The 17,729-nt window shown below is 46.4% G+C and overlaps 1 protein-coding gene across 1 annotated transcript in view; it reads right to left on the bottom strand.

Moving 5' to 3' along the window:
• GLDN (gliomedin) overlaps window positions 1-17,196 on the bottom strand; it is a 600,890-nt gene extending 583,694 nt beyond the window's left edge. The window contains exon 1 of the mRNA XM_078684820.1: window positions 16,435-17,196. Coding sequence (XP_078540946.1) covers window positions 16,435-16,827 — 393 coding nt within the window. The 5' untranslated portion in view covers window positions 16,828-17,196. The remainder of the gene's footprint in view (window positions 1-16,434) is intronic.
• Between the last annotated feature and the right edge of the window lie 533 nt (window positions 17,197-17,729).

The raw sequence follows: 17,729 nt of genomic DNA on the forward strand, positions 1-17,729 counted from the left end.
CGGACTGGCCGGAGCGGGCACCGGGCAATCCCCCGGTGCCCCGCACGGGTGAGGGCCGGTTTTGGGCCCCTGGGGGCTGATTTTTTTACAGGGCCTTTTTTGCAGCATAGCTGCAAAATCGGCCCTGTAACAAAATTGGCTGAAAACAGGCCCTGGCAAACAGCTCGGCGGCACCCCTAACCCCTGGTGGGGGGTGGGGGATGGGAGGGCGTCCGAGCAATTTGCCAGGGCCGGATTTGGCTCCCAGTCCGGCCCTGGCAAAGACCCTATCGCCATCACAACATCACTAAAAATGAAGTTGTGGTAGTGATAGGGGCTTGTAAATATGCCCCTCTGTGTTGCTCTCACAACGTCAGTATGCTTCTCTCTCCCCGTGCTCTATCTTATTCTCTCTTGCACTTTGCTTTTCTCCTTGCAGTCCATTGTTGCCATCGCCCTCTTGCAGTGGTAGAAGTGGGCGGGAACGGAAAGGCACAGCGTGCCCCTACTTCTAAATTTCAGTCCGTTCCCCTACTTCTTACTTTCAAAAAAGCATCCCGGGACGGCAAGAATAGTCTGGCATAAAAACGATAACAGGAGAAGTGATGGGGCAGGAGAAGTGAAGGGGCAGGAGTGGTGATTAGGCATAGGCAGGAGCGGTAACAGTCAGGAGCAGTGAATGGATTGGGGCAGTGAACAGAGAAGAGCAGTGAACGGGGCAGGAGAAGTGATGGGACAGGAGCGGTGATCGGGCAGGAGTGCTGACCGGACAGGAACAGTGAACGAGCAGGAGCAGTGAACGAGCAGGAGCAGTGAACGGGCAGGAGCAGTGAACTGGAAGGAGCGGTGACGGGGCAGGAAAAGTGACGGGGCAGGAAAAGTGACGGGGTAGGAAATGTTGACAATGCGGGAAAAGTGACGGGTAAGGAGCAGTGACGGGGAAGGAGAGGCAACCGGAAAGGAAAGGTGACTGGGCAGGAAAGGTTACTGGACAGGAGAGGTGACCGGGCAGGAGAAGTGACGGGGCAGGAGAGGTGATGGGGCAGGAGAGGTGACGGGCAGGAGAGGTGACGGGGCAGGAGAGATGACGGGGCAGGAGAGATGATGGGGCAGGAGAGGTGACGGGGCAGGAGAGGTGACGCAGGAGAGGTGACGGGGCAGGAGAGGTGACGGGGCATGAGAGGTGGGGGGGCAGGAGAGGTGGCGGGTCAGGAGAGGAGACGGGGCAGGAGAGGGGCGGGGTAGGAGAGGCAACCGGAAAGGAAAGGTGACTGGGCAGGAAAGGTAACTGGACAGGAGAGGTGACCGGGCAGGAGTAATGACGGGGCAGGAGAAGTGACGGGGCAGGAGAGGTGATGGGGCAGGAGAGGTGATGGGGCAGGAGAGGTGACGGGGCAGGAGAGGTGACGGGGCAGGAGAGATGACGGGGCAGGAGAGATGACGGGGCAGGAGAGATGACGGGGCAGGAGAGATGACGGGGCAGGAGAGGTGACGGGGCAGGAGAGGTGACGGGGCAGGAGAGGTGACGGGGCAGGAGAGGTGACGGGGCAGGAGAGGTGGCGGGTCAGGAGAGGTGACAGGTAAGGAGCAGTGACGGGGAAGGAGAGGCAACCGGAAAGGAAAGGTGACTGGGCAGGAAAGGTAACTGGACAGGAGAGGTGACCGGGCAGGAGTAATGACGGGGCAGGAGAAGTGACGGGGCAGGAGAGGTGATGGGGCAGGAGAGGTGACGGGGCAGGAGAGGTGACGGGGCAGGAGAGGTGACGGGGCAGGAGAGATGACGGGGCAGGAGAGATGACGGGGTAGGAGAGGTGACGGGCAGGAGAGGTGACGGGACAGGAGAGGTGACGGGGCATGAGAGGTGGCGGGGCAGGAGAGGTGGCGGGTCAGGAGAGGTGACGGGGCAGGAGAGGGGCGGGGTAGGAGAGGGGAGGGGCAGAAGAGGGGCGGGGAAGGAGAGGTGACGGGGCAGAAGAGGTGACGGGGCAGGAGAGGTGATGGGGCAGGAGAGGTGACGGGCAGGAGAGGTGACGGGTGTGAGAAGTTGGCCTGATATATGATGCTCACTAGTTCTAGTGATCACCTTGTATCAGTCCAAACAACCCTTATGGTAATTGGTTGTAATTCAACCTTATAGACCAGCTATCCTAATGGTAGCATGGACAAAGCAGTCTTAGGCTAAACTCTTTGGCATGTGAAGCCAGCTGTTTTACCACATATAACCCCTTGAATACCAGATGAAAGGACACCACACAGGTTGTTATAAAAATAAACAGTATATTTATCAATAACAAACACCTCTGAACTCTTTATGAGATCGGAGGGCTAAGCATATGACAATCTCTTAGGAAAAATACGATAAGTTGCACAAAATTACAATGGTGCCCTAGGGGCACGCCAAACCATATACTAAGTAAATGGTATAAGTAGAACGATTTAGAAAATGAAGATGCCCAGAGGCTGTAGGTTCGCTGGGACTACCCTACCCTAACCTCAGGTAAGTAAAGGGAGGCCAACGGGATGCGTGTGCAGAGTGTGAACTCACACGCGGGATGCGGAACAAAGTCAATGGGCAGAACAAATTACGAAAAGGTAAGTAACAGACAGTTCTTACTAGATACGACTAAAACGACTGGACACCTGGACACTAGGAGAGTCAATCTACCTATAAGCACCGAAATGCTCTTGTTACCTCACCCACGGGCTGCGGGTGCATAGGTGTGAAAGTGTGTCGGGTTTCTGCGTTGAAGTCAATGGAGCCTTGAAGAAAAGATGCTGCAGGTGACCAGGAGGAAGATGTCCGGTGCGATCCAAGGGTGAATTGAGGAAGAAGAGGGTCTGAAAACAGAGGGGACAGTGTTCAAAGTCACTAGCCAGTGACCGGTGTGGAACCAGGAGGAACCAGATGCTGTTGTCGCGATCAGGTGAAGAGTGGACGCTTGTCTCTGCAGCCACGTGGACCAGGAGGTGTCTTCGACGACCAGGATGGAGGCACTAGCTGTCCCACGCAGGCTCTCGCTGTCGGCGGTGTCGGATCCGGATTTGGAATCAACAGGCCTTGGCAAAGGCAACCCACGCGTTGAGTGTAACCGGCGTCTGGAGTGGACCAGGAGGGACCAGGGTGCTCCTCTTTTGGAAGGGAACAAGGGCCAGTCTGGAGCAACCAGACCAGCAGTGTAGATTTCGTGGATCGTCGTCTAGGAGGTTACTAGCCAGCCGGCAAGTGACCAGACAACACATCGAGCAGCAAGCAAGCAAAAGGCCCCCACGCAGATCTCGTGGATGCTGGAGGGCTGGTCTTTGGTGCAGGAGCTGCTCGGGGCTGGGGCTTCTCAATCCCCAAAGCACTTACTCGAGGATGCCTCAGAAGTCGTGCTGGAAGCAAAGTGAAGTCTCTTCAAGATGGCCGGTCCCACGTGTCTCGTCACACCCACGGGTCTCAGCTGTGCTGCAGATGTGGGTAGAGGACGGAGAGGTTTGGGAGTCCGGGTCTCGTCGGGCTCTGAAGTCTGGATACGGCAGGAAGGACGACAAAGTGGACCGCTAGGACGCTTGATGGTGCCTGCAGTTGCAGGGTGGACATTCCTTGCCCACAAGGGAGATTCTTCAGTCTTCTGGGGAGCAGAACGTCGAAGTCCAGAGTTTCTTCTTGTAAAGTTGTTCAGGATAATCTGATCTGGAATGGGACCAGCTCCTACCTTTATCCTACTAAAGGGGGCTGTACTATGACTAGGTCCCTCCTATGGGTGGGACCAGGAAGGGGGGTGGTTACACCCCCTATCCTTTGTCCGGTTTTGTGCCAGAGCTGGGGCTGGAGTGCCCCAGCAACTGGTTTGAACCGGTGTATCCACAGAGACACCTTGTGTGCCCCAAGCATGTCTCATTCCTTTCAGGCCTCCCTACCTCAATACACAAAATCCTGTCTGGGGTGGTGCTAGCACCTCCCAAGGCAGGAAACCCTTTGTCCAGGCCACCCTCGCTGGAAGGACTCCCAGCAGCAGGTCAGACTTGTGTCTGTGGTGGCAGCATCCATTTTGTGATGCTGAGGCTCGAGTTAACTTTAACCGGGGTTCACAGTTACATACATGTTGTGTCCCTCTAAAAGGGTGGAATGCTACCCCCGTCGCCAGAATTGGCGAGGGGGTAGTATTCCAATTCGTATGACACCTTACTCGACATGTTTTGATAATGCTATACCAAAGTTAGCAATAACCGAGAGGATTATAATGCACTTAAGAGTATATGGTATAGTGTTATCATGGAACAGCTATAAGGACTTGGTTCCGCAAGCTGCAGATAGGCTCAGCTCAAGCTAGAGCACCATCTCACATAATTCCAAGCACTCTGCCTTCAGGATTGATAAGGCCTGCTATAGGAGTGACTGATAGGAATATAAGTGTCCATTTTAGGGTTAGATATAGGTATACTATATCTACAGCAAAGGGTGATTACACCACCTTGCCCCAGCTGTCTTACCAGCCAGTTTTGTCTGTTTGGATGGCCAGCCAGGGGTGGCACAATGCATGCTGCAGCCCCTGGTAGGCCTTGGGTTCACCTATGCCCTGGGTACCTAAGGTACACTATACAGGCGCTGATAAGGGGTCCCAATACCAATTGGTAAATGCACCTAAAGTACATGGATGTCAATTTAGAGAGAGAACAGCTAGGCTGTGGGTCTGATTGGCAGGCCCACAGCCAGGGAAAGTCGTAAACCAGTGAAGCAAAAAGCAAAAATCTGGGGTGACCATAGGATTGCAGACCCCACTCTCCTACAAAGGGCAGGAGCGGTGATTAGGCATGAGCACGAGTGGTAACCAGGCAGGAGCAGGGAACGGGGCAGGAGCAGTGAACGGGGCAGGAGCAGTGAACGAGCAGGAGCAGTAAACGGGAAGGGGCGGTGACGGGGCAGGAAAAGTGACGGGGCAGGAAAAGTGATTGGGTAAGAAATGTGACGAGGCAGGAAAAGTGACGGGTCAGGAGCAGTGACGGGTCTGGAGAGGCAACAGGAAAGGAGAGGTGACTGGGCAGGAGAGGTAACTGGACAGGAAAGGAGACCGGGCAGGAGAAGTGACGGGGCAGGAAAAGTGACGGGGCAGGAGAAGTGACGGGGCAGGAGAAGTGACAGGGCAGGAGAAGTGACGAGGCAGGAGAAGTGATGGGGCAGGAGAGGTGACGGGGCAGGGGAGGTGACGGGTCAGGAGAGGTGACGGGGCAGGAGAGGTGAAGGGCAGGAGAGATGACGGGGCAGGAGAGGTGACGGGGCAGGAGTGGTGACGGGGCAGGAGAGGTGACGGGGCAGGAGAGATAACAGACAGGAGAGGTGACAGGGCAGGAGAGGTGACGGGGCAGGAGAGGTGACGGGACAGGAGAGGTGACAGGCAGGAGAGGTGACAGACAGGAGAGGTGACGGGGCAGGACAAGTGACGAGGCAGTAGAAGTAATGGGGCAGGACCAGTGATTAGGCATGAGCAGGAGTGGTAACTGGGCAGGAGCAGTGAACGGGGCAGAAGTGACGGTGCAGGAGAAGTGACGGGACAGGAGAAGTGACGGGACAGGAGAAGTAACGGGACAGGAGAAGTGACGGGACAGGAGAAGTGAAGGGACAGGAGCAGTGAAAGGACAGGAGAAGTGATGGGACAGGAGAGGTGACGGGACAGGAGAAGTGACTGGGACAGGAGAAGTGACTGGGACAGGAGAAGTGACGGGAGAGGAGAAGTGATGGGACAGGAGAAGTGACGGGACAGGAGAAGTGACTGGGACAGGAGAAGTGACTGGGACAGGAGAAGTGACTAGGGAAGGAGAGGCAACAGGGCAGGAGAGGCAACAGGGCAGGAGAGGCAACAGGGCAGGAGAGCCAACCGGGCAGAAGAAGTGACGGGCAGGCGATGTGACGGGCAGGTGACGTGACAGGGCAGGAGAGAAGAGGTGATGGGGCAGGAGAAGTGATGGGCAGGTGATGTGATGGGGCAGGAAAGTTGACTGGGAAGGAAAGGTGACGGGGCAGAAGCAGTGATTAGGCAGGAGCAGTGACCGGGCAGGAGCGGTGAACGAACAGGAGCGGTGAACGGACAGGAGAGGTGAATGGGGCAGGAGTGGTGAACGGGGCAGGAGCGGTGAACGGGGCAGGAGCGGTGAACGGGGCAGGAGCGGTGAACGGGGCAGGAGCGGTGAACGGGGCAGGAGCGGTGAACAGGGCAGGAGCGGTGAACAGGGCAGGAGAAGTGACAGGCCAGGAGAAGGGAGGGGGCAGGGGAATTGATGTAGCAGGAGTGTTGATTGAGCATGAGCAGGAGTACTGACTGTACAGGAGCAGTGAAAGGGCAGGAGCAGGCGTTTCCCAGGGCGACTTGAAGGGTACGGGCCAGTTTAGTTTGGGGGGACCGGTTTTGTACAAGTGCAGATAAAAACACTGCAAAGTTCTTTGTATATTCAGCAGGTTTCGGTCAACAATACAAGTGCCAAGATAACTTTGGTGATCAATGTACCTGCTGGAGAGAGATGGGAGCATGTTTTGTCTAGTGGCTGTTTTACTCATCTAAGGTAGTGCAGAGGGGTAATATGCCTGCTGCAAGAACATGTACCATGCATATCAAAGAGCAATATGTTATGTGCATAGTTCAGTAGGTACTGCTTTGTGTTCACTTCCCGAATGAAAGGACACTTGAATACATATGGCCCGGCAGTTCGGGCTGGACTATTCCCATTCGGCGCACAATCTAGACTGACTTGTATATGGCTGGGTCCAAACTGGAATGACATGGTGAGCAAAAAACGATGGATTTAAGCCCAGATCTCTGAAATGGGGTGAATGTATGACTTTGTTCTGCATTCTGTCCATCAATTGTTCTTTAGGACAAGCTGGTGTAAGCAGCATGAAGCGCTGCTCTTCAGCGAAGACCTTATTGTTATCCACTTGCTGGGAAAGTGGGACAGGGGATGGGCACGCGCAGGGCCATCGGCGATTTCAGCATGTGTGCGCGCACGTACAGGCCCGCGCCGTGCACTTCTCCTGTCCCAGTTCCAGAGCAAGTCAGCCTCCTGCAATCAATCACACACACATGCACACACACACATGTGCACACAAGAGCCCTCCCCCAACTAAGCCCCCTCACCGGGCTACAGGCTCCGTCAGGCTCCGCATTCCACCGCTCCTCCTTATGTGTGCAGCCACCGCGGGGCTCTCCCTCAGGCATGGGAGCCCCGCGTCACCACTGCTGCTCTATGCCAGGCACTCCGTGGGCGCGGGCTTCCCACAGGAGGTGGAAGTCCCGCCCCACGACAGACTTGACACTGCTGAACTTCCGGTTTTCGGACCGGCGGCCTGCTCATTTCCAATAGTTTGGACCATGGACCAATTCCTGCACACACCTGGTAAAGTACGTGCTATATAAACAAGCATTTTTTGTGTTTTCCTGTGATTGTTTTGGTGGGGCCGGTGTCTCCAGGGCGGTGCTTCATTCACCCTCCCCAAGGTCTGTGACTGGTTTGCAGTGGTGTGTGTGTGTGAGAGAGACGGCAGGGGCAATGATATTAATGCTGGACGGAAGGGGGAAGGAAGGGGTTGAGGGAGAACGGAGGCTTCTGTGTGGGTTGATTTACAGAGAGCAGGTGGCGCCTGACCTCCGTCGTGAAAGACAGCAGGGGGTCTTAAGGTATGTAAACAGGTGTATGAAGTGCCTGACTGCGGAGGAAGTACCGAGGAGCCCACGATCTGTACAGGTGCAGGGTCACCGTCAGAATTCCTCCGCCGTGCATCAAACGGCCGGCAGAGGCCTCTCCAAGCGCCGACATGAGGAAGGAATCCGCCTGCACTGCCGAACACGTGAGCACTTGAATCCGTGCAGAGGCAGAGTGCCTCGGTGCAAGACGTGCCACACAGCCTCCTAATTCTGAGAAGGAACAGACAGGCGCTGGCCTGTGGGGATGGGCTCACAGGGGCAACACTATAAGCACAACAGTCAGTCGACCTCTCTCTCACAGTCTCGGCTATCCTTTCCAGATAGGCTTTAGGGTCATATTGGTGGATCACTGACATAATATCGACGTCACAAATATCGAGATACACAAATACACAAATATCGAGTGACAAAATATCGACTCCCTATCTACAAACAGGTAAGTACCAAAATATCGACTCCAAAATATCGACTTACAAAAATAGACTGTCAAAATATCGATTTTTTTAAATGTCTTAAAATTAAGTTAAAACTAATATAGTAATAAATATATTTAATATAAACTTAGAAATAATTATTTTAAAATTTTAATTTTAATAAATAATTTCTATAATTAAAAAAATTATATCACCAAAAATAATACATATATATATATATATATATTTTCCCAAAAGTTCTCCGAGCAAAGGAGCAATACACCCTACAGGGCGGCCTCAGAACATCAGGCACGGAGCAGCCTGACCATTTCACATCCAACGAAGCACCACATGAGGCCCAATACCGGATTGAAAGGCATTTATTGACAAGCTCAGCAGCGCAAAATGTCTCCTTTCCTTACGCGTTTCGGCGTCAGCCTTGCTCACAGGGTAAGAGTGTCATTTGCAAAGTGCTTAGAGCGCGCTTTTATAATATTCAAAGTCACGTGACAACCATAAAAATACAAGTCCCATGATGCATTGCACTGGTAGTCAAAAATCAGATCACATCTTAATAGATCGTTTTTTCATTTTGTTCTTCAAGTGTCCATTTATATTCAGTGCAAGTTTCAATAATAGTGGGATAATAACTCACATTGTCACGTTAGTATATATATATATATATATATAAACATATTATTAAATAAACATATATAACATTTTTAGCGTAGCATAGAAAATGGTTAAAATTAATTGTAACAACTATAGTGAGTTCAAAATTAGCAAAAGTGTTGGTTAGCGTAGAGGTAAAATTTACTATTCCCACTCCAGTGGGTGCAACAGTAGGGAAAGCGCTGGATAGCGTAGGGGTTAAAATTATTATTCCCACTCCAGGGATGTATGACGTTACAACGCATACTTTTACAACACCTACCATTACATCAAAACTTTTACAACACAAAAACTTTTACAACTCATACATTTACAACGCAAGATTTTACAACGCATATACCTTTACAACGCATACCATTACAACGTAAGTATTGGTAAGTATATAATATTTTTTTTAATATAAATTAATTTAAAATAATATAATATAATTTAATTTTATTTAATTGTATTTAATTAATGTAATTTAAATGTAATTTTACTTTATTTTTACAAAGTACCCCTGTACCCCAAAAACCCTAAACTGACCCTGAACCCTAAAAATACCCCTTTACCCAAAAACTGAAAACTGACCCTGAACCCTACAAATACCCCTTTACCCAAAAACTGAAAACTGACCCTGAACCCTAAAAATACCCCTTTACCCCAAAAACTGAAAACTGACCCTGAACCCTAAAAATACCCCTTTACCCAAAAACTGAAAACTGACCCTGAACCCTAAAAATACCCCTTTACCCCAGAAACTGAAAACTGACCCTGAACCCTAAAAATACCCCTTTACCCAAAAACTGAAAACTGACCCTGAACCCTAAATATACCCCTTTACCCCAAAAACTGAAAACTGACCCTGAACCCTAAAAATACCCCTTTACCCAAAAACTGAAAACTGACCCTGAACCCTACAAATACCCCTTTACCCAAAAATTGAAAACTGACCCTGAACCCTAAAAATACCCCTTTACCCCAGAAACTGAAAACTGACCCTGAACCCTAAAAATACCCCTTAACCCAAAAACCTAAAACTGACCCTGAACCCTAAAAATACCCCTTTACCCAAAAACTGAAAACTGACCCTGAACCCTAAAAATACCCCTTTACCCCAGAAACTGAAAACTGACCCTGAACCCTAAAAATACCCCTTTACCCAAAAACTGAAAACTGACCATGAACTCTAAAAATACCCCTTTACCCAAAAACTGAAAACTGACCCTGAACCCTAAAAATACCCCTTTACCCAAAAACCCAAACATATAACATTTTAAAAATAATTATATACTTAGCAATACTTACGTTGTAATGGTATGCGTTGTAAAGGTATCTGCGTTGTAAAAACATGCTTTGTAAATGTATGCGTTGTAAAAGTTTTTGCGTTGTAAAAGTTTCATTGTAATGGTAGTGCATAGTAAAAGTTGCGTTGTAAACGTTGCATACCCACTCCAGTGGGTGCAACAGTAGGGAAAGTGTTGTATAGCGTAGGGGTTAAAATTACTATTCCAACTTCAGAGAGTGGAATAATAGGGAAAGTAAATACTTCACAAATAGATATAAATAACATAAATAGTAATACCAATTACAAATAAATAAAATATTGTACTTGTGTATAAAAAATATTAAATATTTATTTATAAATACAAAATAAAATTATTTAATTATAAAAATTGCCTACTCATACTAATTAATTACCTATTAACAATAAATTAATTTACAATTTCAAAATTAATAAATTAATTTTAATTACCAATTATATTTTAATTAATTACCTATTAAAAATTAATTAACAATTAATTCAAAATAAATACCAATAATTTAAATGACATATTTAATTAATGAGAATTAAATTATTTCCCACCCTATTCCCCTATAAACCCACAACCCGCTACAGAAAATAAATGAATGAAATTAATATATTTATCAATTAATCAATTAAAACTATTTACCAATCATATTTTTATTAATTACCAATTATTATTTAATTAACAATGTTTTACAAATAATTAAGAATAAATAAATTAACATATTTAATTAATTATAATTAAATTACTTCCCACCCTATTCCCCTATAAACCCACAACCCGCTACAGAAAATAATTTAATAAAATTAACATATTTATCAATTAATCAATTATAATTAATTACCAATTATATTTTAATTAATTACCAATTAATAAATAATTCACAATTAATTATAAATAAATATCAATAAATAATTTAAAAAATTTAATTAATAATAATTAAATTACTTCCCACCCTATTCCCCTATAAACCCACAACCCGCTACAGAAAATAAATTACTAAAATTAAAATATTTATCAATTAATCAATTATAATTAATTACCAATTATATTTTAATTAATTACCAATTAATAATTAATTAACAATTAATTCTAAATAAATATCAATAAATAAATTAACATATTTAATTAATTATAATTAAATTACTTCCCACCCTATTCCCCTATAAACCCACAACCCGCTACAGAAAATAAATTACTAAAATTAAAATATGTATCAATTAATCAATTATAATTAATTACCAATTATATTTTAATTATTTACCAATTAATAATTAATTAACAATTAATTCTAAATAAATATCAATAAATAAATTAACATATTTAATTAATTATAATTAAATTACTTCCCACCCTATTCCCCTATAAACCCACAACCCGCTACAGAAAATAAATTACTAAAATTAAAATATTTATCAATTAATCAATTATAATTAATTACCAATTATATTTTAATTAATTACCAATTAATAAGTAATTAACAATTAATTTTAAATAAATAGCAATAAATAAATTAACATATTTAATTAATTAGAATTAAATGACTTCCCACCCTATTCCCCTATAAACCCACAACCCGCTACAGACTTATATTACACAAAAAATAAAAATTATTATTAACTTACCTTAAATTCGATATTTTTGTTGGCTATATTATGTCTAGTCGATATTATGTCCATTCTATATTTTTGATTCGATATTATGTCCATTCTATTCGATATTAATTTTCTCTAGTCGATATTTTTGTTGTCTATATTATGTCTAGTCGATATTATGTCCATTCTATATTTTTTACTCGATATTCTGTCCAGTCGAAATAAAAGACTCGATATTATGACTGCCCACCCATATTGGTCACTCTCACGGTGTCAGAGAGGACCTGTCTCACCCAGAGTCCATGGTGGTCAGTCTTGGGGTGGCTGATACTCGTGGGTAGTTCCATCATCACATACCTCGATTGGTCTAGGTTTAAAATTATAGCTCTCATCCTCAGGGCCCAAGAAATCAATCTCAGCACTGACTGTCGCGGTGGTAGGTCCCAGGATTCCAATGATCGGTGTCACAGTTGCCGGTCTCGTGGACATAGTGACTAGCCCCATAGTTGCTGCTCCTAGTGGCCAGTCCCACAGTCAGAGAGTCCCAGGCTCACAGTGGTCAGCCCAGGGTTCATGGGTCACGAGGGATCGACCTCGCACCATTGCACTGTTCATATATCACACGTACATACACACATACATACATGCAGTCTACTTTTATTCCACCATAGTCCTTTCCTGCAGTACAGCTTGCCCTAGACTTCAGTGCCTCAGCGCCAGAACTGACATGGCATTGCCTCGTTCGGCATCAAGGTCATAGGTCATCCCAGCCTGGTACTTGTGTGATTAGCAGATTTGTGAAGTCAGTGTTCTAGGAGAGGACACAGTCTGCCCTGGGGCCACGCACTCCGTTTATTTTTATTTACATTGAAATATGGCGGACGCGTGTTTTGTGTTCTACACATCTGACAGCGTGTCCATCTCCTCTGTTGCATGAGGGACTAAATCATTTGCGTGTATATGTGGGGGCACTTTTATCAGTGTTTATTCTGCTCTGTGTGCAGTCACTACACGTTAGTTGTGTGCGCATCCAATTATGTGTATGTCTATTTCTCTGTTATATGCACAGTTCTCGGCGAGCTAATATCTGTGCATTTATTCATAACAGAAGTGTGTCTAGTCCTGTGTGTTTCAATACATCTGATTCATATCAATTCGTACCGGGGCTGTTCTTTTCTGAATAATTTTTATTTTCGCGTGTCCCTCCCTTTAATTTAATGGGTGCTTTTTCTGTTGCCTCTGTAGTGTCTACATAGCACATGTGTGTGCATAATGAACCCCGTGTTTTTGTACATGTGTTTCCCTTCTCTGTATAAGTTTTACTCCTGTCTATGTGTCTTGTTAATTTGTTGTGTGTCTACTACCGCGTTCCTGTGTTTTGTATGAGTGCAACGCCTTATTTCTAGTTTTATGTTGTGTGTATCCTACAGTGCTCCTAATTCCTGTTGTGTCTGTCTGTTTCTCGGTTACATGTGTGTTTAATCCAATTAGAACATATCCTGCATAACCAAGTGCACATGTGCGTGCAACAAATCCTATACCTTCGCACGAGAGTACAGGAAACGCCCACGGCACCTTTTAGGGCTGGTTCTCAGGGCCTTTAAAGCCACACAGCAATCCACACTTAGACCCTGATTACAATCTTGGGGGCAGATTTACAAACCTTTGCGCCAGTTTTGCGTCACTTTTCCCAAGTTAAAAGTGACGCAAAAGTGGCGCAAGGGGCTTGGAAATCTGCTCCTGGGTGTCAATACTGTTTCCGGTGCAAAGTTTCAAATCCGGTGGTATTTGTCCACGAGCTGATTTCACATATGCCTTTGGCAAATCGAAACTTGGAGTTGTTTCCCTGAGGTTTTCTGGCAGGTGCAACTTGCTAAGAATCTGGTTCAGTAATAACCACAACATCACGATTTGTGTGATCTGGAAATCAGAGGGGTGCTCCAATTGGATATTCTGGAATGTCCATGTGCATTTAGAGGACTCAATAAAAAATTAGCTATTTGACAAAGATTCTCAGTTGTTTTTTCCCGTCAAAAACACGAGAGCCAATAGCGCGGAATAGGAAACTTGTGAACTCAGCACCTGGGCAACTGCTGCTCACATTGGGAGTTTGCATCGGTCACAGAATTAACACCCGTGTTGTAACCTTTGGGTAATACATGCGAGATACATAGGCTGACACACATCAGGTATCTCAGAAAATGTAGCGACACAACCCACAGGCTCTTGTTTTTAAATCTCGCGCCTCTCCCGTCCATACTGCCCTTGCTCTGCGGGTCACCAAACAATTCACTCACAATCTTCCTTCATCCATAAAGCACTTCTGTGACGAAGACACCAGTGCAAGGCAGGGTCGGATTGCTAACACGGGCACTCGGGCAATGCCCGAGGCGCCAGTGTCTTGTTCCATCTGTGGGCTTCTTTTTTTAGCAGTCTGGGGGGCCGATTTGGGTGGTTTCGGCATTGTTCGGATACTGCCAGCAGCCCAGTGGGTGCCTGAGTGGCCTTTCTGGAGGCAGATGGGCGCCCATTACCTCCCTTTTATCAAGATGCAGAGGTGCACTGTCACTCCCTTTCTCGTGCTCGGCCGGCCCATTAATTTATGCATATAGAGCGGGGCACATTGTAACTCATTCTCAGGGGACGGCCATACAGCACTAGGGCATCTGTGGAATTCACAGTGCCCAGTTCAAACTCGGAAGGATGAAGGACTAAGCCGGCCCAGTAAGAATGTCCATCTAAGCCGAATGTTGCACACAGCAGCAACAGGCGCGTTGTCCCGGCCACCAATATGAAGCCTGAACTCTTTTCTTGGGTCTTACTATTCCAAAAGGTCCCTCATGACACAGATTCAAAATTGTATTCATGAGACCAAGTGGTGGTTAAATTTTTCCACCCCTCATCACAAACCCAGACTGAACCCCATTTACCACTAAACTGCTTCAATGTATTGATTGTTAAGGAGGAAGGGGGACGTGCAGAGTAAAATAAAAAGCATTTGCAATGCAATAGGTCTCGCATTTGCGAGAGTTTGAGCTATTGGCATTGTAAATGACAATGCTTTTTATTTAGGTGTTTTGAAAACGTGCAAGTGGTGTTAATAGTCCTACTTACGAGAAGCAAGGCTGGCAGTAACTGCACCTCTTTTACTGCCAGTCTTGCTTCTATAAGTACAAAGTGCGTATTTACACACCGTTTGCAAGTTTTCAAAACACATAAATAAAAGGCGTTGTCATTTACAGTGTCAATAGCTCAAACTTTCGCAAATGCGAGACCTATTATTGCATTGCAAATGCTTGTTTTGCATTTGTCACCCGAGTGGGACAGGTATGCTCAGACATGAGTCCTGTGCTCTCCATGCCACTGGAATCAAGCTATCCTGGCTGATGAGGGCTGAAAGCCCGCAACCGGTCCTAGGATGCTTGTTTCCAGTCCAGGGAGGACCTGGCTTGGCAGTTCGGGCTGGACTGTTCCCATTGGACGCAGGGTCAAGACTGATTTGCATATGGCTGGGTCCAAACTGGAATAGCATGGTGAGCATAGAAACAATGGATTTAGGCCCAGATCTCTGTACTGGGGTGAATGTATGATATTTTCCTGCATTCTGTCCACCAGTTGTTCTTTTTGTTATCTTATGATTGAGCAGCCAGCTGGCTGACAGGAATATGAAGGAGCCTTTGTTGGTTTCCGTGAGTCTAGATTCTCCTGAAGAGTCCCTTTCTCTTCTGAGCACTGCTTAACACATGTGTACAGGAGGAGCCCTGTATTCATGACCTCAATGTTTGAGACAAAAAATAATCATGGATTTCTGAACAATGAGAGTAAAAGCATTAAGGTAACATGTTGTTCCTGCTTATATTTCACACGCTTTACATAAACCTGTATTCCCTATGAGTGTTTGCTTATTCCTGAATTAAACCTCAAATAAATATGTTTATCCATTTTTTAATTAAATAACGTTATTAGCTGTAACTGGTCAGTAAAATGCTAAACGTACTAAAAATTGGTATGTTTTGCTATTTCTAGCCACACCTCTGACTCCGCCCACTGATTCAATCTTCGATTATTCCCGCCCCCTGATTCTCCACCCACAGTTCCCCTACTTTTTTTCTCCACTTCGACCACTGCCCTCTTGTAATTCTCACCCCACCTCCTGAGTTATTTTCTCCCCTGCGCGCTTCTCGCCCTGAATTCGTGTTGCCCTCTCCCTTCTTTCTCCACTCTCTGTTGCTTACCCTAGTCTACTTCTCTAGCCGCTTTTGTGTTACCGCCCACCGCTTCAAATTGCTGCGCACCCTCCAAAAAAGAAATTTTGAGCACTTAGATTTTCTCTCTTTTAGTGACAAATCTATTTTACTAGCTTACACAGGTCAAATAAAAAATAATGGAAAATTGTGCCTGCGTCGTGATGACGCATGAAACCCAACAGAATGACGCGACGGCCAACAGGAGCTGAGTCATGACACTATTGTTTTTTCTGGAGAAAAAAAAACCGCACCGTCAAAAGGCATTACTTTTTATCGATGCTGTTCAGCATCACCAAAAAGCATTTCAAAGCTGGATGGTTTTAAAAGGAGAGACTTTGTGGCTCCAGATGCTATTTTGTGAGGAACCAAACATAATCTATCTTGGATAACAGTATTATGCGTGTTTTGCTCCAAACGTAATTTAGTAAGAGGAACCGGCCTGTGCATGTAAGCAGTGTGGTTATTTTCTATTTGCCCCATGCTAACGTCTATTAACAACATGCTGTAATTTGCCCCTGAACAATCTCAAATAGTTTTCTCTCAAAGAAAGTTCAACCTACCGGCACCATGGAGTACGTCATCATCATCAGCATGTCTTCGTTCTCGGCTCGGATGTGGTTGGGCTCCTCGGAGTAGTCATGGTGATGGCGCAGGTGATGATGGCTACGCTTGTTGCGGGAGACTTGACTTTCTGAGAGGTCCTGGGACTTCTGCCGTTGTAACTCTGTGATGAGCTGCTTGAGAGGGTAGGGATTATCGGGGCTCTCTCGGCTGCCCTCCAGTTCCTGCATACGATCCATTACACTGTGCCACTGCGTCAGGAGGAAAATCGTGCACGCGGTGTTCAACACAGCACACAAGAGTAGGGCCACAGCAGCTAGGCCCCACCAGTTGCATTTTACCTTCCCGCCACCGTCGCCTGAGTGCAAAGCACGAGCTTTCCAGGCGTCCATGATGCTCCTTGACGTAGCCGCGCTAAGTGCAGTGCTTGAAGGGAGACAGCCAATAAAATGCGCAGAAAACGGAGGGGAAGTTGTACCGGGATGGCAGGTGATGGCTGTTCGAGAAAGCACGCTTCACGGAATAAGATGAGACAAACAGCACAGAGGAAATTCTAAAGCCTGCCGAGAGAAGACATCCTGAAAACTACCAGCAGAAGAAAACCAGGAAATGGAGGTTCAGCACAAATGAAACACGAAGGTAGGTAGGTACAGGAGAAATTGTACAAAGAGTACAAAACCAAAACCAACCGCTAAAGTTGATCAAGATATTGTCATGAACATTGTTCGCCGTTATACCAGAGCTTGAAGGAGGGAGTGTGTGTGACGTCTTGTTTATATGCCCTGGCACGCCGTGGGCAGTTTCATTCTTACAGTAATTTCTCGCATTCAAGTCGGAAACTAATGATGTGTAAGGAATCGCAGAGGCGTGTGGCTGAGCCGGGCACCCGGGGGGAGGGCAGCAGACAGGGAACATGATTCCCAGAGAGGGCATGTCGCATATTCATGCCCGAGTCTGCCTTTTTGACCCTAAACTGTTTTCAATGTTAGAAACGCCTTCAGGATCTGTCTGCAAGTAAAGAAGTATTTTTTTTTTTTTTGCTCTTGGAAAAGAAGGGAATAATGCCCCATGTCAGTGCTATTCAAATGTGGGAATAGACCGCATTCATAACTAGAGATCTGAACCACGGTTCCTTGTACTTGTCCTTAATGAGATGCCCTTCAAAATATCCCTTCTGTTCAGTGCTAGCTGGACACTGCAGCTCTTTCAACCAAAGCACAAAGCATTGACAAGTGCTCCTTACCTGAAATAGTGCCTTTATTGTCTGTCTCGCTGCCTGCCTCGCTGCCGGCTG

This window comes from Lissotriton helveticus, chromosome 3_2, assembly GCF_964261635.1.
Source record: "Lissotriton helveticus chromosome 3_2, aLisHel1.1, whole genome shotgun sequence".
NCBI lineage: Eukaryota > Metazoa > Chordata > Amphibia > Caudata > Salamandridae > Lissotriton > Lissotriton helveticus.